Below are 25,538 nucleotides of genomic sequence, written 5' to 3' on the forward strand. Positions count from 1 at the left end.
CTGCATGTTTCTACCCTTCCATCACCTCAGAGATCTGGTCTCTGACTCAGCTCCCGGCTCCCCTAGGGGGCCCAGGCCTGGCTTCAGGACTCCAGTCAATACCTGGCTTGGGCTGAGATCTGGCAAGAGGCGGGGTGCAGGGTGCCCCAGGACTGGCTCAGGGCCATTTGGGAGCCTTTTAAGGTTGGAAAGGCAGCTTGGGGCACAGCAGCTGTCAGCACTTGACTGGGAGTTCTGTTTGCCACATTGAACCTCCTCGAGCTTCAGTTTCCTCATTTGTAAACCAGAGATAATTATACCATCCTCACAGATGAAAGGGAATGTGCGAACCAGCTTTATGAACTGTAAAGCTGTAGACAAATGTTAGTTGTTAAGCATTCAGGGGTGATGTTGTGCACATAAGCTCGGCTTTTCATGAGGACCTGGGATGCACCTTGTCCTTTCCTCGTCCTCTTTTCAGACTGTCTACACCTTGGCAATGCCAACCCTCTCACAAAGTCCAATGTCCTGTAGATACTCCTTAGTTTCCGACTTCTGGGTCCTCAGCCTGTCACAGCATCTCTGAGCCTCTTCTGCCCTGGGGAGCCAAAAAGCTTTTATCACATTAGTTGATAAGCCAGGCATTTCAGCAGTCGCCCATAAGTCAGGCTGGCTCCAGGGACCCAGGGCCCAAGGGGCTGGCACACAGGTCTAGACTCAGCACGGATTGTCATGGAACAAGCTGACTTTTTTTTACCCTACAAGGCGCTGTTTGGTCCAGAGTAGCTGAATGGGAGCCAGGGGACTTGGAGAGGAGCCAGTAGGTGGAACTAGTGATGGTAAAGACATTTGGCAAGGGGACAGGGGGTAGGGGGGTAGGTCCAGGCCTGGAGTCTGTAGGGCATGAAGGGTGGGGCTTGGCAGGGAGTTATGCAGCGTGAGTATGAAGAGCAGGTGGGAGAGGGTAGTGGGGTACATCTTATGGAAAGAGACTTACATAGAGCCACATCCCTTTCTTGCTACTCCCCACCCCCACCCCCAATGCCATGGAAACCAGGGCTGGCTGCCCAGTGTGCTTCTGGGGTGCCCATCCCAACAGGACCAGCTTTTGAGTCCACAGATCTCTATTTCTGATTGGGATCTACAGTAACTAAGGCAACAACAGAATTCAGCCCCCCCTTTTTTTAGGGAGCATGGGGGGTGTGCAAGCAGCACCTGGCATTCATCAGTTCTGGCAGCCCCACCCAACCCTAAGTTCCTCCTATGCACTGAATAACCAACTCTCCTGGTGGACTGGAAGTGGAGGGTGAGGAGTATGCTTCCCTCAAGTGAAGCCTTCTCCAGCCACCACTCACTGCACAGGTCCTTGCTGAGTACTCACCAGTGCAAGTGCTCAGTCTCCAAGTGCTTTCTTCTGTTTGAAGGGTGCATGTGCTTTTCTTTCACGTTCTTCTGTGTCCTTGTCCTTGATAGCTCTATACACAGAGCTGTAATGTGGTGATGGCGGTTGATGATAGTCCCATCTTTCAGACAGGAAGACAAAAGTATAGAGAGGACGGAGTCTTGGAACTAGAAGCATGCCAGCGGGCTCTATTACAGTCTTCCTGGAAATGTTATAAACATGAATGATTTAGAGTGGATTGTCTGGCTGAGGATTTGAAGTTTTCATCTAATATTATCTTAATTGTCCTGCGCCTTGGGTCTCAATGGCTAGTGCTGCCCTCCATTGAATGCTGAGACTTCGGAAAGTTGACGTTTCCCAAGTAGACCCTCCCAGCCCCTGCATTATCCAGTTCCCTTTCCTGATACTCTAAAGATTCAGGGCTAAGACAGGTTTGTGTCCCCAAGCTTGTAGGAAGGAGACTGCCTGGGCCTCCGGGTTGTCTGATGGAGGGTTCTCTGTATTTCCTACTAATTCCTTGTGTACTTTGTTGTGTCTATTGGCCTGCTGTCTTTGGCCCTCTTGGCTCCCAGTCACCTATGGGTTTTGGTAAGAGGCCCTGCAGTGCTGGTCAGCAGAAAGTGGGCAGTGCCGCTCCACATGCCTGGACCTTCATCCTACCACTTCCAGGTCTGTGTAAGACTTTGTCTTACTTCATCCTTCTCACCTACAATATGAGGGCCATCCCAACTGGAAGACTGTATGCTCAGCAACGTCAGGTTCTGTGGCCAAGGTGAATTGTCAATGAACATCTGGGCCAGGGTACATGGCTACTGAGGCACATTCCAGTCTCATCATATGATCCACTCTTTCTTTCTCTGTCTCTCTGTGTCTCTGATTCTCTCTGTATATTCATACACACACACACACACACACACACACACACACACACACACACACACACACACATTCAGAAAGAAAGAGACAAGGAGAGAGGGGGGAGGGAAGGAGAGAGGGAGAGAGGGAGAGAAATATCTCTATCGATCCATTTTTTTTTTTGCCAGTTGTGGGACTTGAACTCAGGGTCTGGGCACTGTCCTTGGGCACTTTTTGCTCAAGGCTAGTGCTCTGCCACTTGAGCCACAGCGCCACTTCTGGCTTTTTCTTTGTATGTGGTATCGAGAAATTGAACCCAGGGCTTTGTGCATGCTAGGCAAGCACTCTACCATTAGGCTCTGCTCCTGGCCCTTAACATACTTTTTTTTTTTACCAGTCCTGGGGCTTGAACTCAGTGTCTGAGCACTGTCCTTGAGTTTTCTCAAGGCTAGAGCTCTACCACTTGAGCCACAGCCCCCTTTCCAGCTTTTTTCTAAATATGTGGTACTGAGGAATTGAACCCAGGTCTTTGTGCATGCTAGGCAGGCACTCTACCACTAGGCCAAACTCCCGACTCCCCCCCTACCTTTTTTAGGGGTCCAAGACTGATTCTCAAACTTAGTATCTGATGTATTCACTCATTGGCTGGTGTTCTGTCAATTGAACCACACCTCTAACCTCTTGATCCTCACTTTTACACCAAAAAAGCAAATGGTTTACTGGAGTCATGAATGTAGAAGAAAAGGAAGAAAATCATGCCCCAAATCCTGCCCTCCTCTTCTGCCCCAGACCCCAGGCCTCTAGCTGCATAGTTTTAGTAGCTAGTGCTACTGCCGCTGTCACCACCTTCTCCTCCTCCTCCTCCTCCTCCTCCTCCTCCTCCTCCTCCTGCTCCTCCTCCTCCTCTTATTCTTCTTCCTCCTCCTCCTCCTCTTCCTCCTCTTCCTCTTCATTTTTAGTCTGTGCTGGTCCTGGGGCTTGAAGTCAGAGCCTAGGTACTGTCCATGAGCTTTTCTGTTCAAGGCTACTGCTCTACCACTTGAGCCACAACTCCACTCTCAGCTTTTTTTGATGGCTAATTGGAGATGAGCATCTCATGGACTTTCCTGTTCTGTCTGGCTTCAAATTGTTTTCCTCAGATTTCATCCTGTGTGAGTAGCTAGGATTACAGACATGAATCTCTGGTGCCTGGCTAGTTTCACGTTCTTTTTGATGATGGTTTCTATTGTTCATCTAGAACAACATCTGAAAAAGTAGGGTGGCGTGGTCCATTCCAGCAGACCCAGCCCTCCTTCCCCCTTCCGCCTAACAACAGCAGAGGTACCTGTGGATACTCCTGCCATCGGTCCAGCACATTGCCTCTCATGCACCAGGCCCTTCTGGGGATCTCACTGAGGCTCAGTGGCTTGAGGATGAAAGCACTGGTTTGGGATTTTATGGGATGGAGGGCCTGAGAAGCTAGGGTGGTGGATAAAGCTGGGCCACGTCATCTAGGGTACAGCTCCAGATGTCCTTCATGTTGCAAGAGGGGCTTATTTTCATGCAGGACTAGAAGTCCTTCTCTTTTCAAGCTGGGGCTAACCTTCCCTCTCTCCCTCCCTCCCTCCCTCCCTTCCTTCCTTCTTTCTTTCCCCACCCCTCCAAGCTAGTTTCAAACTCATGATCCTCCTACCGCAATCTATTAAACACTGAGTGAAATTACAGGATGCATCATCAATCAATCTTTCTTTTCTTTTTTGTTGATCATGGGACTTGAACTCTGGGCCTAGGCACTGTCTCTGAGCTCTTTAGCTTTAGATTACTGACCTACCCCTAGGCCTGTGCATTGTCCCTGAGCTCTTCAGCCCAAGGCTACCACCTTGAGCCACAGCCCCACTTGCCATTTTCTAGTGATTAATTGGCAATAAAAGTCTCACGGTCTTTAGTGCCTGGGCTGGCTTTGAACCATGATCTTCAGATTTCAGCCTCCTGAGTAGCTAAGATTACAGGCATGAGCCACTGTGCCTGGCTCACTTTTCTTTTTGTGTCAGTACTGGGGCTTGAACTTAGGAACTGGGTGCTGTCTCTTAGCTCAAGGCTGGCATTCTGTCACTTGAGTCACAGCTCCACTTGTTGGTGATTAATTAGAAGTAAGTGTCTTGCAGACTTTCCTTTCCCATTGGCTTTGAACTGCAATCCTCATATCTCCTGAGTAGTTAGGATTGCAGTTGTGAATACTGGTGCCTGGAAAATGTATTTTAAACCAAAACTGAAACCTTTCGAATGTACCCCTTCTCCTTGCCTTGGGAAACTAATCATATCTCAGCATCCAGTGCCAAGTCTTATCTCCTGATTGTTTATACCTTCCTTCTTCTTACTTTTCCATGAGACATTGCTGTAGCAGCCATTTCTAAAAAGACCTGTGAGAAACTAGCAAAACAGTGCAGCTGGAAGGAGAGTGAAGGGCCAGGTCACTTGGAAATGCAGGTGAATCTCTAGCATGTTCTTCTTCAGAACATAGAGAGCCCTTCTCGGCCTTCAGAATAAGGGCTAAATTCCTTAAGCTGCATTCCTTCTGGGTCCTTGGCTGGAGGGACTAGATGCCTGAGGACGCCTCAGTGGTGACAAACGGCAGCATAAGGCACTTGTTCTTACATTGTGTTTCCGGCTTCTTCATGCAGCTCTGTCACCAGATAGTTGAGCTACAAGCCTCTGTCCATGTGCTTTCCAAGCCTCTGAGCATTTGTTCATGCAGGTACCTCTGCCTTGAATGCTATTTTTTCCCTGCTTAATCAAAACTCTAATTCCAATACCACCTCTCCCCTCAGTTCTTTCTTTTCCCTGAGCCAAAAGTCATCTCCAGCTCTCCACAGCACTCTTATGGCCCTTATCTGCTCCTTTCTGGCCACCTTGTTATTCATTCATTACTGCTTTCTATTCTAGTCATCTGTGTGCTTGGCTTGTCATCTTTACTAGTCAAAGGCTACTGAACACATGTCTTGGCTGTCTGTATACTTTAGCCCTTGCAGTCACCCCTGGAGGCTCTCCTGGACATCCAAGGACTGTGAACCACAAGGACTGGGTATGAAGTGGCAGTTGGGGGCAGAAAGCCTCAGGAGTGTCAAGTACTCAGGGCATTTTGGGAAACACATGGAGGCTAGGCAGGTAGGTAAGGCTTTGCCTAAGAGTGGAGGTTGGGATAACACAAGAAACCCTGGAGCTACGGTCCTTACAGTGTGGTGCTCAGACTGGCAGCACTAGTGTCCCTTGGGGATATATTAGAAATGTATACTGTTGGCCCAGCCCAAACCTCCTGGGTTGTGTCCCATCCATCCATGGTCTAAGGAGCCCTCCAGGTGATTTTGCTGCACAGTAACCTTTGAAAAGCACTGTTAGGGGTTTTGAGATTTGGCTCAAGAGGAGAGGGCCAACTGGTGCCGTGGGAAGTATGTTTGGCCCTGCTCTAAAGTTGAATGAGGTTACATCAACTGGGACTCAGTGAAACTACTTCTTCTTCTTCTTTTTTATTTTTGCCAGTCTTGGGCTTAAGCTCAGGGCCTGAGCACTGTCCTTGGATTTTTCTCAAGGCTAGAGCTCTACCACTTGAGCCTCAGCACCACTTCTGGCTTTTTCTAAGTATGTGGTACCAAGGAATCGAACCCGGGTCTTTGTGCATGCTAGGCAAGCACTCTACCACTAGGCCAAACTCCCAGCCCCTGAAACTACTTCTTAATAGTTTGTCTTCCTCCCATGAGAGTCAGCAGTGCTCCCTACCTAGTCTTCATGCATAGGAATCACTTGAGCGCTTTTGAAAATGGCAGTTTCCTGACTTCCCAATATAATAAAAAAAACCTTAATTCTATGGGCTAAGCAAGGCCTAGGAATCTGTGTTTCAAAATAAGCTAGCAGATGGCACAGATATGGTGGTTCAAGGATCATTCTGATGGTCCTGATCCAAAGAGCCTTGGTGGTGGTGCCTTTTATGTGTTAGCTACTGGTTAAGAGTGGCTGCATCTCTCTCTGTGGTGAGAACACAGGGGGTATTGGAAAAGGTGATGTTGGGACCAATCGATCTGAGGAAGGACAGTTTCCTTATTTATGAGCTCCCTGATTCCAGTGTTTTCACTAACTGTGTTTGACCCGGGAGCAGTGTTGAAAGGGCAGATATGGGGATGAGGTGTGTGGGGGAGCAGGGAGCAAGCATGTAGTAGTGATCCTACTGTAGCATGGTGACTGTATCTACCTCTTAGTGGGGGTGTCCAGTCCCCACTTCCTGGGTGGTGTTTTCCCATGGGTAAACCAGGCTTGTGAGTGGAGCAAGGCTGGGATGTTAGGGACTAGCTCCAAAGGTGTTTTTGGCCATGGAACCAATGACAGGCTGGTAGAGACTGGTGTGGGGCCCTAGGATCCTCCCTCAGTGTCTTTGACTATAAAGTTTGGGGGGGTTGAAGTTAGGGCAGGGAAAGACCACTGCTTTGTCTCATAGAGGCCTACTTCTCCCCTGAACTATCTGCCTGGGCAAGGCTGGTAGTCATTTTGTCCAAGGGGCTGGAGGACCAGGGCTTGCTCTGTGGCTAGATATCCCTGAGATGGTATTCCCGCAGACACCACCAGGGGTCTCGGAGGCACGCAGCAAACCTTCCCAGTCTCACATAAACCTCTATCCTATACCCTCCCTCCATGGATGGGGGAGCTACCTCAGCACTGTCCAGCTGGTGCAGGACTCTACCCTCCAGGAGGGAGACAGACCATGCCTATGACCTCAGAGTCAGCTGAGGGCCAAGCCTCCAGCAGCAACCCTCCTTTAAGACTGCCAGCCAGTGGGGTGGGCCCTTCTCTGCCGTGTTTCCACCCTCCCTTCCTCCCTGGCAGTGCTGGGAAACACTGGTCATAGCTTGGGAATGTGGCCCTGGGCGGGGATTAGGAGAGAAGGGGGGGGAGGAGGATATGTGACCCCTGTTTAACAGCCTCCTCTTGTGGCATCCTAACACCTTTCCTGCCCCTCAGATGCAAATGACTGCTCTTAAGGAGGGGCCTGGAGAGGGGAAGCTACCCTCACCTTTCCCAGCACTGGTGGGCTAATGGGTAAAGGACAGGTTGCCTGCAGGTGCTCAGCAGAGCCTGTGGGGTGCTGACCCATGCTCTGGAATGACAGCTGCACCAGAGTCATTATAAAACTGGGAAGGTGAAAGTGGGGTTTCTGGACCCAGCACATTGAGAGGGAAAGAATTCTCTGGTTCTACTGCTAGAAAAAGCAACATGTGTGGGGGTTAGCTGTAGGGTTGAGGTGGATCCTTGCAATCCCAGGTCAGGGTGGCTTAGGAAGGGGCAACGGGCTGTTTGCCGTTGGCACCTCCTTTGGTGGATTTGTGGACCTGTGTTTGTGAACAGCATAGGGCAGTGCCATCCACCCCATCTCCCTCTGAGGATGGAGCCCCCCCCCCCCCGCCCGCCCGCTCCCGCAACACCTAGAGCTCTGCTCTTGTCAGTGCCCCTAGCTGTAAGGAGAAGAAAGGCAGGCCACTTCTTGGGAATGAGCAAGGGCTAAATTCAGCCATTCCACTGGGCTCTGCCCCTCCCTCTGCTCCCTCTCGGCTCCAGGCCGGCTGCCTGTGGTCTCAGCAGGCACCACCTTCCCAGCCAGCGCCTGCCTGCCTGCCTGCTGCCTGCCTGTTTGCCTGCCTGCTTCAGGCTGGCCTCCCACTGGCCACCCCCACCTCTTTTTTCCCCTCCCCCAGGGCCCACTCAGTGGGGCCTCAGCAAGGGCAGTGAGTGAGTGGGGCTTGGTCGGCTGGGTGCCTGTTCCCTGGGGAGCCAAAGCCCGGTGGGCAGTAGGAAGGCAGCGGGAAGGACTGGTGCCAGAGCAGAGCTCCAGGAAGGTGCAGGTCGGGGACCATGTGCAGAGTCTCTGAGTGAGTTGGGGTACAGCAATTTGGGGGCTTAGAATGGGGGGAACCAGGAGGAGGGGCCAGGGGGCTGTGGCAGATCCATGTCTGTATTTGGCAGTCGGATAGGAGCCAGCTCGGCATGGCCGGGCTCCTGGCCAGCTTTGGGGGAGGGTGTCAGGGCTCTGGGGACACCTCTCCCCCAAAGGCATGCTCTATGTCCCTCTCCTCCTCCGCAGCCTGAGCCACCCTTTTCTGTCGATGACTGTGATTCTCCTTCCCCTCCCCATGGACCTTCAGGGTCCCTGTTGTAGAGTTAGGGCCAACAGGTGCCCCTGTGGTATCTGTGGCAGGAAGCTGAGAAGGGAGGGGGGAAGGGCAGGCTGGACAGTGCCACTTCACTGCCCTGGACTGAGGTCAGGATGGGACTCATCTGAGGTGTGGCTCCTCTGCACCCTGCGTAGCTTGCCTAAGAAACCACAGTGTTTTGGTTCTGCTACTCTAGGGTCTCAGAGATCGGTGCTACCTGGTTTGGGAGCCTGTGATTGGTAGTTTGGACTCATACTTCTTGTCAGGAGTGTAAATTTCCTGCTCCCTCGGAATTCAGGGTCCCCTCTCAAAGTCCAGTGGCCACCCTTTTGCTGTGGTATCCCCTCCTAGGGGGCAAACAGAGTCAGTGCTGGCAGGACTTGGGGTGGAGGAGGAATTGGGGTTCAGGGATGACAAGGGCTTGGTCAGGGTCACATAGCATGCAGCTGCAGTCTAGGAGGTGAAGTCAGGGCAGGATCCACTCCTGGGCTCTGTGTACTATTCACAGCTAGTGCTCCATCTCTCTGTCTCTTCCTTCTCCTGGCACCCCCTCTGTCTTTCCTCCAGGTGGGTCCACATCCCCTTTCAGCAGTCCCATCACCTCTGATGAAGAGTACCTGAGCCCCCCAGAGGAATTTCCTGAGCCTGGGGAGACCTGGCCCCGAACACCAACCATGAAGTCCAGTCCCAGCCAGGACCATCATTCTTCTGATACTGGCTGCAAAGCACCACCTACCTTCAAGGTCAGACTCCTGAGGTGGCACCGGACCCTATGTTCCCCATTCTTTGGTATGCCCTTTGGGGGCCATGCCTAGGCCCTATTAGTCCTCCTTATCCAAAGCCAGCCTCATCTAGACAGACGTGGATAAGATCTCTGTCCCAAGTTCCCCAGCACTCTACCCTAGCATCCCTGACATTTTTGAGTTCCCTTTCAGGTCTCACTCATGGACCAGTCAGTAAGAGAAGGCCAAGACGTCATCATGAGCATCCGGGTGCAGGGTGAGCCCAAGCCTGTGGTCTCTTGGTAAGTAGCAGCCACTTACCACCACTACCACCTCTACCCTTGCTCCACCTCCAGCATCTCCCATTTCTGAAAGCTGGCTTTGTGGAAGGAAACAGAACCCTTGCAGACTTCCTTGGGGGTCCTACCCCAAAGCTAGCAGAACTACTCCCACCCACAACCCCTCTCACCCTGATGTTCAAGGCAGAGCCCTCTTCTCAGGACACACTTGGGTAATATATGGTTCATGTCTGACCCTGTTGGTCCTGGACAAGGCTACCCACCCCCACCCAGTGACTCAATACAGGGTGGCTTTTGAGTTCTTCTGTACCCAACCCTGTGGTGGGCCAGGCATCACAATTTGTTTCTGAGCTCTCTGGGGAGGCTCAGAATTCAATGTGGATCTCAGCTATGGCACCTCACGTATCCCAGGCACCTAGAACATTTATTACTCAGCATGATTTTTTTTCGTATATTTTTTATTGTAATTAATAGAGGGTTGCATGATATTTGCCAGATAGATGGTACATTAATTCACATACATTGATACCCTTTCACATGTCTTGGTCCTCATTTCCCTCCCCCCCACCCCCTCCCCTCATCTTGTTTTCCCCCGTTCCCTATCCAATTTCAAATAACCAAATACAAATATATCCGATATATCAGGTAACAAAATGAGATAGTGTAACAATATGAGATAACCAAGGGACAGCAAAAGTGATGAGAGATAACAGTACCTTAAGAACAACAATCATTCATTATATGGCTTATGTTTACATCATATTTTAAATGACAAGTTTAACAAACAAGTGTTCAAGGAGGGAATCTCTAATTACAATCACTGGGACTTAGTATTTAGAACTTAATCAAAATTAGGCTAAGGGTTTGTATGTCATAGAAACATATTAATTTATGAAATAAAACATTATGTCTATAGAGTCATACGTTTTTATGTCTATATAATTATGTTTGTATTTCCATTACCATGTCCATAGCTTTGGGTAAGCAGTTATTGAGTCCTCGCTCTTGTACTCTTTGGATTTAATAGCCGCATATTAAGGATACCATGCGCCTTTTGTTCCTTAGGTCTTGACTTGTCTCACTCAACATGATTCGCTCTAGATTCATCCACTTCCCTGCGAATGCCATTATTTTGTCTTGAGTGTTGGCTATGTAGAATTCCATTGTGTATACATACCACATTTTCTGTATCCATTCATCTGCAGTAGGGCATCTGGATTGTTTCCATCGCCTGGCTATTGTGAATAGTGCAGAGATGAACATAGCTGAGCAGGTGTCTTTATAATATCCTGGGTCATACTCAGCATGATTTTTATTGGTTTAGGTTTTGTGTTTTTCATTTTCAATTGATTGTCTGGGCTCTTGTGATTTTGTTGTTGTGCTGTTAACATTGGGAATTCTTTTTTTTTTTTTTTTTTTTGCCAGTCCTGGGCTTGAGCTCAGGGCCTGAGCACTGTCCTTGGACTTTCTCAAGGCTAGAGCTCTACCACTTGAGCCTCAGCACGACTTCCGGCTTTTTTCTGTGTATATGGTACCAAGGAATCGAACCCAGGTCTTCATGCATGCTAGACAAGCACTTTAACCACTAGGCCAAACTCCTCCTGGCCCCAAGAAAGTGGCTAAGACTTTTTTTTTTTTTTTTTGCCAGTCGTGGGCTTGAGCTCAGGGCCTGAGCACTGTCCTTGGACTTTCTCAAGGTTAGAGCTCTACCACTTGAGCATCAGCACCACTTCCGGCTTTTTTCTATGTATGTGGTACCAAGGAATCGAACCCGGGCCTTCGTGCATGATAGGCAAGTACTTTAACCACTAGGCCAAACTCCCGGCTCCTGGGAATTCTTTTGTATTCCTTTTGGAAAGTGGGAAAGCCATCTTTATGGTATAAATAGATGAAAATTTGACACGAGGAAGTTTAGGGACGGTTAACAACTAAATGGCAAGGTTGTGCTCCAAAAGCAGTGGGTTCTGAGAAGGGAGAGTCAGATGGTTGGAAAGAAAAGGGAATCAGGATAGGCACCTACCCCTGAAGCCCAGGGGTGCCATGATCAGAGGAATGGATTTGGGGGGAGAAGCCTTGCAATGGCTGGGGGAGGGGGAAAGCGTGGTGGCTCCTTTTACTGCATATGCAGGGCATATCCTGGGCTCTAGGACTGAGTTCTTGTCCTTCTGACAGGCTGAGAAACCGCCAGCCAGTGCGCCCTGACCAGAGGCGCTTTGCAGAGGAGGCTGAGGGAGGACTGTGCCGACTGCGTATCCTGGCTGCAGAGAGGGGAGACGCTGGCTTCTATACCTGCAAGGCAGTCAATGAATATGGCGCAAGGCAATGTGAGGCACGCCTGGAGGTTCGAGGTGAGAGCCTCACATACAAACCCCGCCCCCTCCCCCAATTTGGCCCAGATCTCTACTAATGGCTCTCATACAACCTCACCCAGAGATGGTCACACTGAAAGGGCCGTGGAGATCCCCCAAGTTTGGTTATCTATATATTGTACTTGAGTAAAGTAAGCCCCGAGAGAAGAAGTAACTTGCTGAAGGCCACACAGCTAATGCTTCCTGATTCATCACGCCAGCCCCTAATGTCAGCTAGAGACCTATGCTTCCTGTAGCTGGCTGTCTTCTCTCCATACTCTTCTAAGCCTTTGTTACTCTGCTCTGCCCAGGCCCTTCCACCTCCTGCTTTCCTCTTGCCCCTTGCTCTCCTACTCATCCCGTCCGTGTACAGTTCTCATGATGGGGCAGCAGTGGGGAGTCTGGTGGTTGGACCCGTTCGGAGGGGCCCTTGGGGTGATTTGGGCATGGAATTTTACAGGGACTTCAAGTGTACTAGGTATGAGCAGAGCCCTGAAATATGGAGAGAGCTGGGACCCCAGATTTGGGGGCCATAAGATGGAGACCCCTCAGGCAGCTGAAATGACAGGACCTAGCCAGGCCAGGCTACCCTCCAGGGACTACTGGGTTTTCTTCCTCATAGGCTGGCCATTTGCTGGGCTTCCACTCTCACCCTCCCCTCCCTGAGATGGCAGAGTACTAGCAATCTCTCTTTAGCTTCTCACTCCACCATCATCCCTCTCCACCTTCCCTAGGGTTCAGTCCCTTCAAACCCAGCAGAGGCCAGCCCAGGAACCTTGGTCCTTAGATCTATAGTCCATCCGCCAGCCCTCACTTGCCTTTTCCTCTCTGGCACCTGTTGATCCTAAGGTCGCCACTTCTTTCTTCAGCCTCTGCTCTCTGGCTGATTCCTTCTGCAGGGTCCAGCTTTGCCTCACTTCTCGGTGTTAACCTGTGTCTTGGTGCTTCTCTCTTTGGGATGCTTTGAAGGGGACTTGCGACTGTCGCTTCCCCTTGGTTGCCTAGCGTGTCCACCTACCTAGGAACCTCCGAGACCAGGCTAGCCATTGGCCCTCACACCCCAGAGCCAGTCTTGGAGAGCTGCCTTACACTTGTAGAGGCAAATCCATAGCCAGTAGGGCCCTAGCTAGGTTTGTGCGAATGTTTGTGTGTATGCGCGTGCGTGTGCATGTGTGTGCGTGTATGCGTGTGTGCTGCACTAACCTGCCGCTTGCTGACTGAGGTTTTTGTCTGTACACAGGCGAGTGAGCTCAGGGGGCCGCCTGCGCTCCCCCCAGCTACCCTCCGAGCTGCGCCCCTGTCCCAGGCACCTCTCGGACCTCGCTGTGTTTCACTGCCTCCTGCCCACAGACCCAGCCGGCCCACCGGCCCGGACCCGCCCAGACTCCCCTATCTTTCCCAGCCCATGCAACACTCTGGGGGTAGCCCATGGGCCCCTGTGCAGACCCTTTCTCCCCAAGTGGACATGTGGTGGTGCAGGCCAGGAGGCCCTCAGATGGACTGAGTGTTGGGAAGGGGCAAGTCAGAAGGGGTTTCGAGCCCAGCCCCCACTGTCGGGGAGCCCTAAGCGAATGCATGTGCTATGCTGCTATAGGCCACTGTCTATCTGTCTGTCTGTCTGTCTGTGTGTCTGTGACAGTCAGGGAAGGATGTGCCTCTCAGCTGGAGTGGAGTGAGAGGACAAGGCCCAGAGGAAAGGCCCAGAAGGGCAGGGGCTGAGGACAGAGGGCCCACTGGGAGGGTGCAGGGTGCAGACCATTCCAGGAATGGGTTTCAAATGGCACAAAACTTTCAATTCCACAAGAAACAAAAAGACCAGAGGCCCCCAGCTAAGCCCTGGCCCTGGCAGGCTTAGGGCCCAGTGGGACACTCCCAGCCAGGGCCCAGGGTGCTGTGGCAATGAGGGAGATAGCCAGGATTGGTGCAGCAGTGGGGCCATAGTGGGGGTGGAGGTATTTGGAAGCACTATTTCTTAGCTGAAATAAAGTCCAGTTTGTACCCAGTTTGTGTGCTGTGTTTTCTTTTCCTCCGCCGTTGCTGCCACCACATAATCCTTTTGGTTCACCTCCCTCGATCCCCTCTCACTTCTCCAGTTCTCCCTCTCTGGGTCAGCTTAAAGCCAGGAGTAGAAGCCCTTTGCTGTCCTGGCCAGGATGGGTGGGCTTCCCCCGCATCTTCAGAGGAACAAAATGCATCTCTCTCTCTGTGTCTGTCTCTTTGTGTGTGTGTGTGTGTGTGTCTTCCTCACCCTGTGCGTCTGCTCTATGTATGCCCCTGTGCTGCCTTCCCCTCCCCCTCAGCACACCCTGAAAGCCGGTCCCTGGCCGTGCTGGCCCCCCTGCAGGACGTGGACGTGGGGGCCGGGGAGATGGCGCTGTTTGAGTGCCTGGTGGCAGGTCCCGCCGACGTGGAGGTGGACTGGCTGTGTCGTGGCCGTCTGCTGCAGCCAGCACTGCTCAAATGCAAGATGCATTTTGATGGCCGCAAGTGCAAGCTGCTGCTCACCTCTGTGCATGAGGACGACAGTGGCATCTACACCTGCAAGCTCAGCACAGCCAAAGGTAACCACTTACTCAGGTCCTAGGGCTTCCTGAGTACCCAGAGTGGGAGGGAGGGGGCTGGATGTGAAAGAGTTGGGACAGAGTAAGATGCCCAGGAAACAGGACCCCAACTCTGAAGAAATGCAGACAGTGTAAGACTCCAGCCTCTAAACCATAAGTACCTGGAGTGATATACAGGACAGAAGGCCCCAGTCCACGGTTCCCTGAGGGATCAAATGTAGTAAGGGGTAGCAGACAAGCCTGGACTTGGACTCTCCTTCTTTCTCTGGAAATTACCAACCATGTGTTTGGACAAGTTACTTTCTCTTTCTGAACTTAACACTTATCATCTGTTTTTAAAAGATCAGGCTAATACCAACTCCATAGGGCAGAATCATTGAGATCATTTATGAAGCAAACAAAGTATAGCGCCTGGGCAAAGGGTGGCATCAGTTATTGCTGCTGTGGATGACATCTCTGACTTGGTCCTGTCCTCCTTGATGTGCAGAAGAGATGGCACCTGCCTCAGATGGCAAGTGATGAACATAGGTGAAGCCAGAGAGTCTTAGCAGAAAAGCATCAGATCATGGGAGGGCCTGATCTCTTTCTTCTCCAGAAGATTCTTGGCTGGGGATAGGGAGTAGAGTGAGGTGAGGGGGCATTTGCTCTGGGCATGAGAAAGTGGGAGGAATTATGGGCATAATCTGGGTACAGAGAAGAATTCTGAGGGGGAAGGCTGTGAGAGAGGCAGTGGGCTTGGCTTCTAGAGTCTTGTTAGTGAGTTGTGCTTTATCCTTGGTGGGCAGAGTAAGGCAGAGGAGGGGCCAGGCCCTGGGTTTCCATGGCATCCATAGCCCACACCTGCTGTCCTGATGCCCATCATTGTTGACCTCCAGCCTCCTGAGACACCAGGTCTGCAGACCTTTGCCTGCTACTGTCTCAGCCCCTGAGCCCAGAGCCTCTGCAGGAGGCTGGAAAGGACTTGAAAGGTGGCAGTGCCACCTTCACCCCAGTGCTCCCCCTCCCTCCCAGATGAGCTGACCTGCAGTGCCCGCCTGACTGTTCGGCCTTCGCTGGCACCCCTCTTCACTCGGCTGCTGGAAGACATAGAGGTGCTGGAGGGCCGCGCAGCCCGCTTCGACTGCAAGATAAGCGGCACCCCACCCCCCTCCATCACCTGGACTCATTTTGGTATGCCTCCCCGCCTGAGGGCCTAGGCCAGGTGAGAGAGCCAGACCTCTGTTGGATGGAACTGCTCTACATCCCTGCCTCTTCCAACCCCAGGCCGCCCAGTAGAGGAGAGTGAGAACTTGCGCCTGCGGCAGGACGGGGGTCTGCACTCGCTGCACATTGCTCATGTGGGCAGCGAGGATGAGGGTCTTTATGCGGTCAGTGCCACCAACACCCACGGCCAGGCCCACAGCTCCGCCCAGCTCTATGTGGAGGAGCCTCGGACAGCTGCCTCAGGACCCAGGTATCATCCAGGGCTCCGGGTGCTGCCAGCTGTCCAGGGGTGCCCCTGGCCTGCACTGGAAGGCATAGCCCTCAGCCTCTGGGTAGACGTATGGTTTTTACAGCTCAAAACTGGAGAAGATGCCATCCATCCCTGAGGAGCCAGAACAGGGGGAGTTGGAGCGGCTGTCCATTCCTGACTTCCTGCGGCCACTGCAGGACCTGGAGGTGGGACTAGCCAAGGAAGCCATGTTAGAATGTCAGGTGACAGGCCTACCCTATCCTACCATCAGCTGGTTTCACAACGGCCACCGCATCCAGAGCAGTGATGACCGGCGCATGACACAGTGTACGTGTCTGGGAATGGACCCTTGGGCCTGTCCTCTCTAGCAGTCTTTTGGCTTCAGGGTTCTCCCTTTTCTGCAGCCTTCCTGGTGAAGATGAGGTGATTAGGGGAGGGGGCCTACAAGAGCTGGGGTCTATGTCTCCCTTCTTGAGCTCACCCGGCACCTACCAGCTGAGTTTCCCCTGGGTGAACTTACTGGATGTGCAAGTCAACCTGCTGTTGACCAACTTTGAGACCATGAGCAGGTTACAGAGCTCACCCTGCCTCAGTTTCCTCATCCACAAGTAAGGTGTTACAAGAAGGAGACAAGTTCTTATATATAAAACATGGAGAGCAGAGCCTGGTACAAGCCAGGGGTCAGTAAATGGTATAACTTACTATAACTGCTATTAAAACAGTGCTGTCAGTAGTCCCTAAGAAATCTCAGAGCCATGGTAGGTAGAGTCTGGCAGACCCAGGAGATGTGGCCTGAGTTAAGTAGCCAATAGAAAAGCCAAAGTCAGAACTTCAAAGACAAGTATATTTAGATTGGTGCCCTCTGTGTTGGCACAGTCTCCTCCTAGATGTCTTCTCAAGGAAGCACCAGTGTTTCGTTCTTGAAGAAACCTGACTTTCACGTGAGGCCCTTCAGCCTTCCTTAAGTCTTACTCACAGTGTCACCCAAGATGGTTCTCTCCAACAGCTACACGTTAACATTTTCTATGTCCCAGACCCTAAATGCTAAAGGCCTGACATAGACAACCATACCTGGCTACAGGTCTATGAGGAAGATACTACTAGATGGGGAAACTGAGATACCGGGACTTAAAGGCAATCAAGGACTGCCCGACTCATGCCAGCCTCCTAAGGGATGTTCCTAGTTGCTCATATCCCATTCTCCCAACCCTAACCTCACCCTGTCTCTAGCCACCACTGTAGCCTTGACCTTTACCCTCAGGTCCCTCCTGCAGTTGTCACTACTGAACCACAGAGTTCTCTATGTCCCCATCTGCTTTGAGCCTGGGTGGGTGTCTGACTCAAGATCTGGAGTCTCTGTTTCTGCTTGTATCTAAGGTCACTGGCAGTGTTTGGCATCTCTTCTCTTAGAAATCGTGTCAGTGGAGATAAATGAATGAGTGACTGTTCTCTGTGGAGATAACCGCTAAGAGAAGCGAGAGCTATTTGGGGACATTCCTAATACGGAGCAGGATGGTGCCTCCTGCTCTTTGTGTCCTCGCCAAAGACAGCCTTCTTATCATTCGGGAAGCAGGGTGTAAGGAAAGAGCTTTGAAATGAGATGGGACTAAGTTCCATCTATAGCTTCATCATTTATTAACTGTGTGACCTTGGACGAGTCAGTCATTGTTTCTGACCTCAGTGGTTAAATGGGGATAATGTTGTAGAGTTGTTGAAAAGATTAGGGTGAGATAAAGCATGCCGATTACCTACATAGGCTAGGCTTAGAATGGACAACTGCTATTATAATTTAAAGAGTAACATGTATTTGGCACTGATGATATTTATGAAGGGCATTGAGTTCTGGGTTGGACAAGCCAATCTGGACAAAAGTAGCCTTGTCTTTAAGAGGAAGAGCCAGATGGGAGTTTGAAAGCAAAGAGGAAAAAATCCTCCAAAGCAATGTGGGCCAACTCAAGTGCAAGCCAGAAGGATGGAATCTCAGGAAGGAAATCAGGGGACGGGAAGGGGAGAGGAGAGCAGTGCAGGTGAGTTTCCTGGGGCTTCACTCACTTCAACTGTCTTGAAGGAAAAAGAAAACTTAGGTAAGAGGAGATTATTCAAAAGGAAAAAGTAAGCCAAGACCTGGACCTGGAACTCTGGTGGCTCATTTCGGGGTCTGATAATCTGTGACGGTTAAGATGTGAGGGGTAGCAAGCCTGCATGGTGGGAAGGGAGTCTGGGCTGTTGGTTACCTTCATGGAGAGTGGACAAGTCTCTGCTGGAGAAAGGATGTAGAGGCAGTGGGTTAGGAGACAGAGAAGGGTCTAGGAGAGGAAGAAAGTCTTGTCATAACTCTGACCCCTTCCAGATGAGGGGTCAGGGTTAAGGAGGGTAACCCAGTATACAAGGGCGATGCTAGTCCAGAGCTCTGGAGGGCTGGCAAGAGAGGCGAGGGTTGTAGGTATAGACAAGGCTCTGGCATGAACAGATATGTTTCTTGCTGCCTGCTCTCCCTGTTTCCCTTTTGGGTGGCATGAGCAGCCAGACGTAGGATGGTATAGGTCCACCCCACCAAGCCTCCTGGCTCAGTCCCTGTGTTCCTGCCCCTCTCCCACCAGATAGGGATGTCCATCGCCTGGTGTTCCCTGCTGTGGGGCCTCAGCATGCTGGTGTCTACAAGAGTGTCATCGCCAATAAGCTGGGCAAAGCTGCCTGCTACGCGCATCTCTATGTCACAGGTGAGTCAGGCACCTTGCTGGGTAACTACATCCACATCCTGCCCTCCAGGCCCCCCTAGAGATGCCAGGGAGGAGCCCCCACTGGCAGTTCTACTCCCTGAGGACCATCTGTCCCTACCCTTCCCCTGGGGCTGCACTCCAGGGGAAGCCCCCAGCCAAGGTTTGGTGACCCCCATGGCGAGATCTTCACCCTGTGGCTTTCAGATGTGGTTCCAGGCCCTCCAGATGGCGCCCCGCAGGTGGTGGCTGTGACAGGAAGGATGATCAGGCTGTCTTGGAATCCCCCCAGGAGTCTGGACATGGCCATTGGTAGGTGTGGACCACATCGGATGGAGTGTGGGCAGGAATGGAGCGGGCAGGGGCACCCAAAGCAAGTTGCTTAAATATAGCGGATGGATAGAAGCATCTTTGCTGTTCTTCTCTTCTCCCTAGACCCAGACTCCCTGACATACACAGTACAACACCAGATACTGGGCTCTGACCAGTGGACAGCTCTGGCCACAGGCCTGCAAGAGCCTGAGTGGGCAGCCACAGGACTACGGAAGGGACTCCAGCATGTCTTCCGGGTTCTCAGCACTAGTGGCAAGAGCAGCAGCAAGCCTTCAGCTCCTTCTGAGCCTGTGCAGCTGCTGGAGCGAGGTGAGCCAGCACTCCCGCAGACAAGGGCAAAGCCTGAGGACTACTCTAGACTTGGTAACTATGGTGGGAACGGTGTGACTGGATGGAACCCCCTCCCCAGCCCTGATATCAGATCCATGGTTTGGGGGTCTAACAAGCTGGGACCCAGTTGCTCTTTTCCTGCTATACCCAGAACAAAAGGCTAAATAAAGCTGTCTAAGAGCTTCGGCTTCCTCATCTGTGAAATTGGAGCTTAAGTGATGATCAGGGGGTGTGAGAGGAACTGGGGGTACCAAGGTCCCAGCATCAACCTTGCGCAGAGCTGACTTTATCTTCCCCCCAGGCCCACCCCTGGAGGAGGCTCCTGCCGTGCTGGACAGACCTGATGTAGTGTATGTGGTAGAAGGACAGCCTACCCGTGTGACTGTCACTTTCAATCATGTGAAGGCCCAGGTCATCTGGAGGAGGTAGGGACTCCCCTGATCACTCCTTTCCCTACCTGTGACAGCTCAGCCCCCACCCCGCCCAGTCTGGTAGGACCTCACTGTCATGTATCCTTTAGCTGCCGAGGGGCCCTCCTGGAGGCACGAGCAGGTGTATATGAACTGAGCCAGCCTGATGACAATCAATACTGTCTTCAAATTTGCCGGGTGAGCCGCCGGGACTTGGGACAACTCACTTGCACCGCCCGTAATCAGCATGGCACAAAGGCCTGTTCAGTCACCCTGGAGCTGGCAGGTGAGTGACAACAGGATTTTCCTCATTCCATCCTCTCAGAGGACACATTCTCAGGTATCCACATATGCCTGCCACTCACTGCCTGAGATCCAGTCCTCTGCCCTGTCTCTCAGGCCTGTCTATTTAATGGCCATAATAGTACATATTGTATGGACCATTACTCTTATGTGCCTGGATCAGATCAGTGTTAAGTATTTCATACATATCATCATGTTTCACTTTTACAGTCCCTTGTGAGATAGAACAGGGGGTACCCCCATTTTACTGATGAGGAAGATGAGGTTTAAAAAGTGCTAAGTAACCTAGTCTGATTAAAAAACAAAATAAAACAAAAAAACTACAGGAGCTGGGGACTGGTGGCTCACACCTGTAATCCTAGTTGCTCTGGAGGCTGCCATCTGAGGATAACAATTCAAATCCAGCCTAGGCAGGAAAGTCTGTGAGACTCCTGTCCCCATTTAATCACAGAAAAATCCAGAAGTGGTGCTGTGGCTCAAAGTGGTAGAGCGTACTATCTTTGAGCAAAAACAAGCTCAGGGACAGCGTCCAAACCCAGAGTTCAAGCACACAGATTGGAGGAAAAAAAACCCCAACAGCCAAGATAGTAGCTGAATTCAAGTCTATACATCAGACTGCAAAGCCATGAGCAAGTTCCTAGTTTCCATACCCAAACACAACAGGAAGTAGTGCCTCAATTATAACTAGCATGAGAAGTGCCAGTGGATTAAAGAACAAAGAGTACATCTTATCTCCTGCCTTCCAGCTTGGAGGCTCTTTGGTTGCCCTTTGGCAGAGCCTATTTGAAAAAGCGTCTCCACCCTTGTAGAAAAGGCCTTTTTTCTTTTTTTTTTTGTAATTTCTCCTTTAAAGTCATAGCCTCTCAAGCCATAGCATGCATTAGGCAATGATTGTTCTGTTTTTTGGTTTGTTAATTATCTCCAGACATCTGTAACAACCACTCAGAACTTCAGATCCACATAAGCTGAATAGTATAACCTGCTAAGTGGATAGAATCCCAGCCAAAAGCAAAGAAGGTGACATTTTAGTTAGCACAGGTGATCTAGGGCAAATGGATATTTTCTGGTGCTTTAAAAAAAGTTCACTTCAAAACTTTCTAGTGCTTTGACTTTCATAGACCGCACCTCCCCTCCCCTACATACACACCCAGGCAGACTGGAAATTCAATTTCTAACAGTGAGGAAAGGTGCCTGTAAACTGTGTAAGAAGTAGCATGTGCTTCTGGCTCAGGCCTGTAATCCCAGTTAATCAGGAGACTGAGATCTAGAGGATCAAGGTTTGTAGCCAGCTCCCAGTTCTGTGAGACTCCACCTCTAAGAAACCAGCAAAATAGCTGAGCTGGAAGCGTGTTCAAAATGGCAGAGCACTTGCTAAAAAACAAGCCTAGCAAGCATGAGATTCTGAGTTCAAACTGTGGAACCAGCAAAAACAAAAAACAGTGGGTAAGAAGTGGCCATCGTGTGTGGCAAGAAGAGATGGGACCTCCCTGGCCTTGTGGTAGAGATGTTAGATGGGGTGAGGTCCTAGGCCCTGCTGTTCTTTAAATGAGTCTTGCTCCTTGCCCAGTTCCTGTTCCTTACACGTCCTGCTCTGACACTACCTTGCTTTAAGACAGTACCATCTGCTAGACTCACATCCCAAGTGTAGCCCCATATGTAGGACACAGGAAGGCCCTGGTGTCTGGAACGCTTCAGCTCAGGTTGCTCTGGACAGTCACAGAAGGAGATTGCATCCCAGCCTGCTGGTAAAGCCAGCCTGGAACTTACATCAATATTGTTCTATTAGACCCCCACCCCACCCCTAGGCAGGGCAAATGAAATGATTAGCTTTTACCCTCTTCCACGTCCCCAGCGTGATCTCCCTGTTGTCTGCATAAAAGCCAGATGGGTCTCTGTGGCATTCTATACCCAACCACCTTATACCCTGTGGGCCTAATTAAACCCCAATCTTTTAGACCAAGATCCTCAGGAATGCTCAGGACAGGGGTACCTAGAAGCCATGAGCTTCTTCACATGGCAAACTATTTCTGATTCCATGGTGAGAACTAGAGGCTGCTTTACAAGGAATACTGTGACATGTGTTATATGTGGAGAATAAAATCCCAACCATGTATGGAAGTGCTGAGACTTGGCTTCTGGTTTGTCCAGATAATCAGGAGGTTGCTCATTTGTTTATCTTGCCATCTCCATGATGATAGACAGACTCCCTACAAATTTAAATAAGATTCAGAGAGAGAACTTTTAAGATAGAGGCAATGTCATTTTTGAGCTTAATTCCAGGTCATGCTGAGCCTCCAGCAGGGGCCAAGTTCAAGCAGGTAGAAAAGCTTCCATGTGAGGCTGTGAGAAGGGCGATCACCCACAGGGGGCAGCATTGAGCTGTGTCTTCTCTGGTTACTGCAGGCAGGGAAGGGCTCAGAAAGGCTAGTCCTGATTTTTCCAGAGACAGGAAATTCAGATTCTTTTGTGTGTGAACATTTCAAAGCTGCCAAATGAACACTGACAGTCCAACAAAGCAAGCCTGCACCTGTGGCTATGTTTCTGAAGCACTGAGGACATCACATTTGGGGTTCCAGAGAAGGAGCATGGTTCAGAGGAGAAACTGGTAGCCGGAGGGATGGTCTAGGGGGCAGGGAACGTAGTATTTGGCTGAGAAAATTGCTGATAGGGACAGAGGTGGAGGAGGCAGATCCAATGACATCCTACTCCCCCCACCTCCCTTTCCTTGCCCCTGTACATTTCAGAGGCCCCTCGCTTTGAGTCTATCATGGAGGATGTGGAGGTTGGAGCTGGGGAAACAGCTCGCTTTGCTGTGGTTGTTGAAGGGAAGCCACTGCCGGACATCATGTGGTACAAGGTCAGAGGGAAACAACACCTCCTGAGCGGGGGTTGGGAGAGGATGATGTGGGTGCTCCCTGGGGAAGAGGCCTTAGGAGTGGGAGCCTGGGCAGAGGAGTGGTTAGGGCCCCAGGGATATTGGTAGTCACTAAGGGAGAAGCCAAAGCTGAGTCCTGCAGTGGAGTTGCCCCGGGCCCTGGGCCGAGACAGAGGTGAGGCCAGGAAGATGAGCTTCTAGGCCTCGGGGCCAGGTGAAACTTCTAGTCTTGGCCATGAAGACAGAGCTAGGCTCCAGGTATTGGTGAGCCAAGCCTGGGCTGGAGGTGACATCTGCTCTGCAGGATGAGATGCTGCTGTCTGAGAGCAATCATGTGAGCTTCGTGTATGAGGAGAATGAATGCTCCCTCGTGGTGCTCAGCACGGGGGTCCAGGACGGAGGCGTCTATACCTGTACTGCCCGGAACCTGGCAGGGGAAGTCTCCTGCAAGGCTGAGTTGGCTGTGCACTCCGGTGAGCTGGTGTTCCCAGGGAGGGAGGGAGAGGTCACCCTCCTAGAATGGACTGTGAGCTCTTGCTCTGACCACCCCAGCCCCCGACCCTGCACCTGCCTGGGACCCAGTGATCTTGATCCCCTTCTGTCTCCTTCATCTCTGTCTGTCCTAGTCTCTGCCCTCATTCCTTTCTTACCCTGCCTGTCTGTCTCCTCCCCAGCTCAGACAGCTATGGAGGTTGAGGGGGTCGGAGAGGATGAAGAACACCGAGGAAGGAGACTCAGTGACTTTTACGATATCCACCAGGAGATTGGCAGGTATGGGGCTAAGAGAGTCAGAGATTGGGCTTCAGAGATATGGCTAGGTCTAGAGCCAGGAAGGATGAACAGCCAGGGCTGTAGTAACAACCGAATGCCATTGTCACCTAGGGAAGGCTTTTTCTACCTATCTCCTACCTATGTCACCCAGGGGTGCCTTCTCCTATCTGCGGCGTGTGGTGGAACGGAGCTCTGGCCTGGAGTTTGCGGCCAAGTTCATCCCCAGCCAGGCCAAGCCCAAGGCATCAGCGAGGCGAGAGGCTCGGCTGCTGGCCCGGCTTCAGCACGACTGTGTGCTGTACTTCCACGAAGCCTTTGAGAGACGCCGAGGACTGGTCATTGTCACTGAGCTGTATCCTGGGACAGGCTGGGGAAGGGAGGGCCCCTGCTCCTGTTCTTGTAACAGCCAATCGGCATCATGTTCTATCATTTTCAAAGCGGTCCCCTTGGTAGTTGGGAGGGAGGAATCTAGAAACTTCTGCAAAAGCCAATGTGCAAGCTTGAACTTGAATAGCACTAAAAGTCTGTCTGGCAGCGTTGAACAAGTTTTATAAATATTAACCTACTCAACCCTCATGAATACCTACCTTGTAGAATTTTATGATCCCTATTTTATGGCTGAGGAAACAGGTACAACGAGGTTAAATAATTGGCAAAAGGTCACACGACTAACAGATGGCATGTGATTTTTATTATTATTTTTATCATAAAATACAGTATAGCACATTTCACTTTTGAAGGGACCCCATTTCAGAATGCTCACCAAATTCCTAGTTTTATCTGGAGGACTTCTTTCATAAAGAACAGATCTTACCTTTTCACAAAAGCTGGTTAAACAAAGGCACATTACGCTAAGGATGCTGGGTAGCTGGCTCAGCCCTCCTGGAGCAAGGTGACCCTGACCTGCATACCAGCCGCCTACGATGCATTGTCCAAATCCAAACCTCAGCAAAATGACAAGATTATTCTGCTATGGACCTCTGGGTCATTATCAAATAAAGTCAAGAAGTTCCACGACCGTCAACAAGAGATCACTGTAATTTGATCCCTATAAATAACTTCCTAGGTAGACCGGAGAGGAAATGTTATCCCCATTTTACCCCTGAGGGAACCCAGGCACAGAGAGGATAAGTGATTTTCTAGATAATCTAATGGGGGACAGGACAGAGGGGGTGGTATTCTACCTCTGCACCAATGCTGGGGAAAGGGAAGATGGATGGTATCTCTGAATGGTGTCAGATGTACCTGCAGGGGCAGAAAGCCCTGTGCCTGGCCTGAGGCCTGTGCTGAGCTCCAGGGCCAGGCTGGGCCATCACACTAGTCCTATTCTCCTTGATCTGGGTCACAGCTGCACAGAGGAGCTGCTGGAAAGAATGGCCAGGAAGCCCACCGTGTGTGAGTCTGAGGTGAGGGCAGTGGGTGGCAGGGGCCAGATTGGGCACCAGTCTTCCTGTACCTGAACTCTGAGAACCGTCAGGTGGGCCCTAGCCCCAGTTCTGTGGAGGAGAGCACAGTTAGACAGGCAGCAGGACTTCCCAACCCAGGAAGCCAGCCATCATCTATTTGAGACTTGTGCTGAGCACTCTCAAATTATAGCAGACCCACCCCTAGCTATTGATTCCTAGTCACATTTTCCTAAATCTTCTCTCAGAAGGAGCTCAGTCGATCCCATTGAAGTCCTTCCATGTATGGTTCTACATGTGGTCCAGTGCACAGTTCTATTCATTATAATGTAACATTTATGATCATGAATTCTGCAGGGCCCAACCTGTGCTGCTATACATGCTATCCCCAGGAGTTAGCAATACCAAACCTGTGTTCCCAGGCCCTGACTCTTGTCATAGCCCCGGTGGTCATCAAGCATAGTCCCTCCCCATCTCCATAGATTCTGCGTCCCCTTTTTGCACAGATACGGGCCTATATGCGGCAGGTGCTAGAGGGAATATGCTACCTGCATCAGAGCCACGTGTTGCACCTCGATGTGAAGGTGAGATGGGGAGGCAGCCC

The 25,538-nt window shown here is 51.1% G+C and overlaps 1 protein-coding gene across 1 annotated transcript in view; it reads left to right on the forward strand.

Annotated features, from left to right (window-relative positions):
- Positions 1-25,538, forward strand: part of Speg (striated muscle enriched protein kinase) — a 48,559-nt gene that overhangs the window by 9,672 nt on the left and 13,349 nt on the right. The window contains exons 7-24 of the mRNA XM_090354882.1: positions 8,977-9,152; positions 9,345-9,433; positions 11,603-11,778; positions 14,079-14,339; positions 15,351-15,509; positions 15,603-15,792; positions 15,896-16,119; positions 18,393-18,512; positions 18,717-18,821; positions 18,945-19,151; positions 19,474-19,597; positions 19,693-19,868; positions 22,630-22,742; positions 23,065-23,233; positions 23,435-23,531; positions 23,683-23,883; positions 24,880-24,937; positions 25,441-25,518. Of these exons, the coding sequence (XP_090211008.1) occupies positions 8,977-9,152; positions 9,345-9,433; positions 11,603-11,778; positions 14,079-14,339; positions 15,351-15,509; positions 15,603-15,792; positions 15,896-16,119; positions 18,393-18,512; positions 18,717-18,821; positions 18,945-19,151; positions 19,474-19,597; positions 19,693-19,868; positions 22,630-22,742; positions 23,065-23,233; positions 23,435-23,531; positions 23,683-23,883; positions 24,880-24,937; positions 25,441-25,518 (2,723 nt within the window). The remainder of the gene's footprint in view (positions 1-8,976; positions 9,153-9,344; positions 9,434-11,602; positions 11,779-14,078; positions 14,340-15,350; positions 15,510-15,602; positions 15,793-15,895; positions 16,120-18,392; positions 18,513-18,716; positions 18,822-18,944; positions 19,152-19,473; positions 19,598-19,692; positions 19,869-22,629; positions 22,743-23,064; positions 23,234-23,434; positions 23,532-23,682; positions 23,884-24,879; positions 24,938-25,440; positions 25,519-25,538) is intronic.

Source organism: Megascapheus bottae, chromosome 21 (genome assembly GCF_031878675.1).
Source record: "Megascapheus bottae isolate mThoBot1 chromosome 21, mThoBot2.hap1, whole genome shotgun sequence".
In the NCBI taxonomy this organism is placed as follows: domain Eukaryota; kingdom Metazoa; phylum Chordata; class Mammalia; order Rodentia; family Geomyidae; genus Megascapheus; species Megascapheus bottae.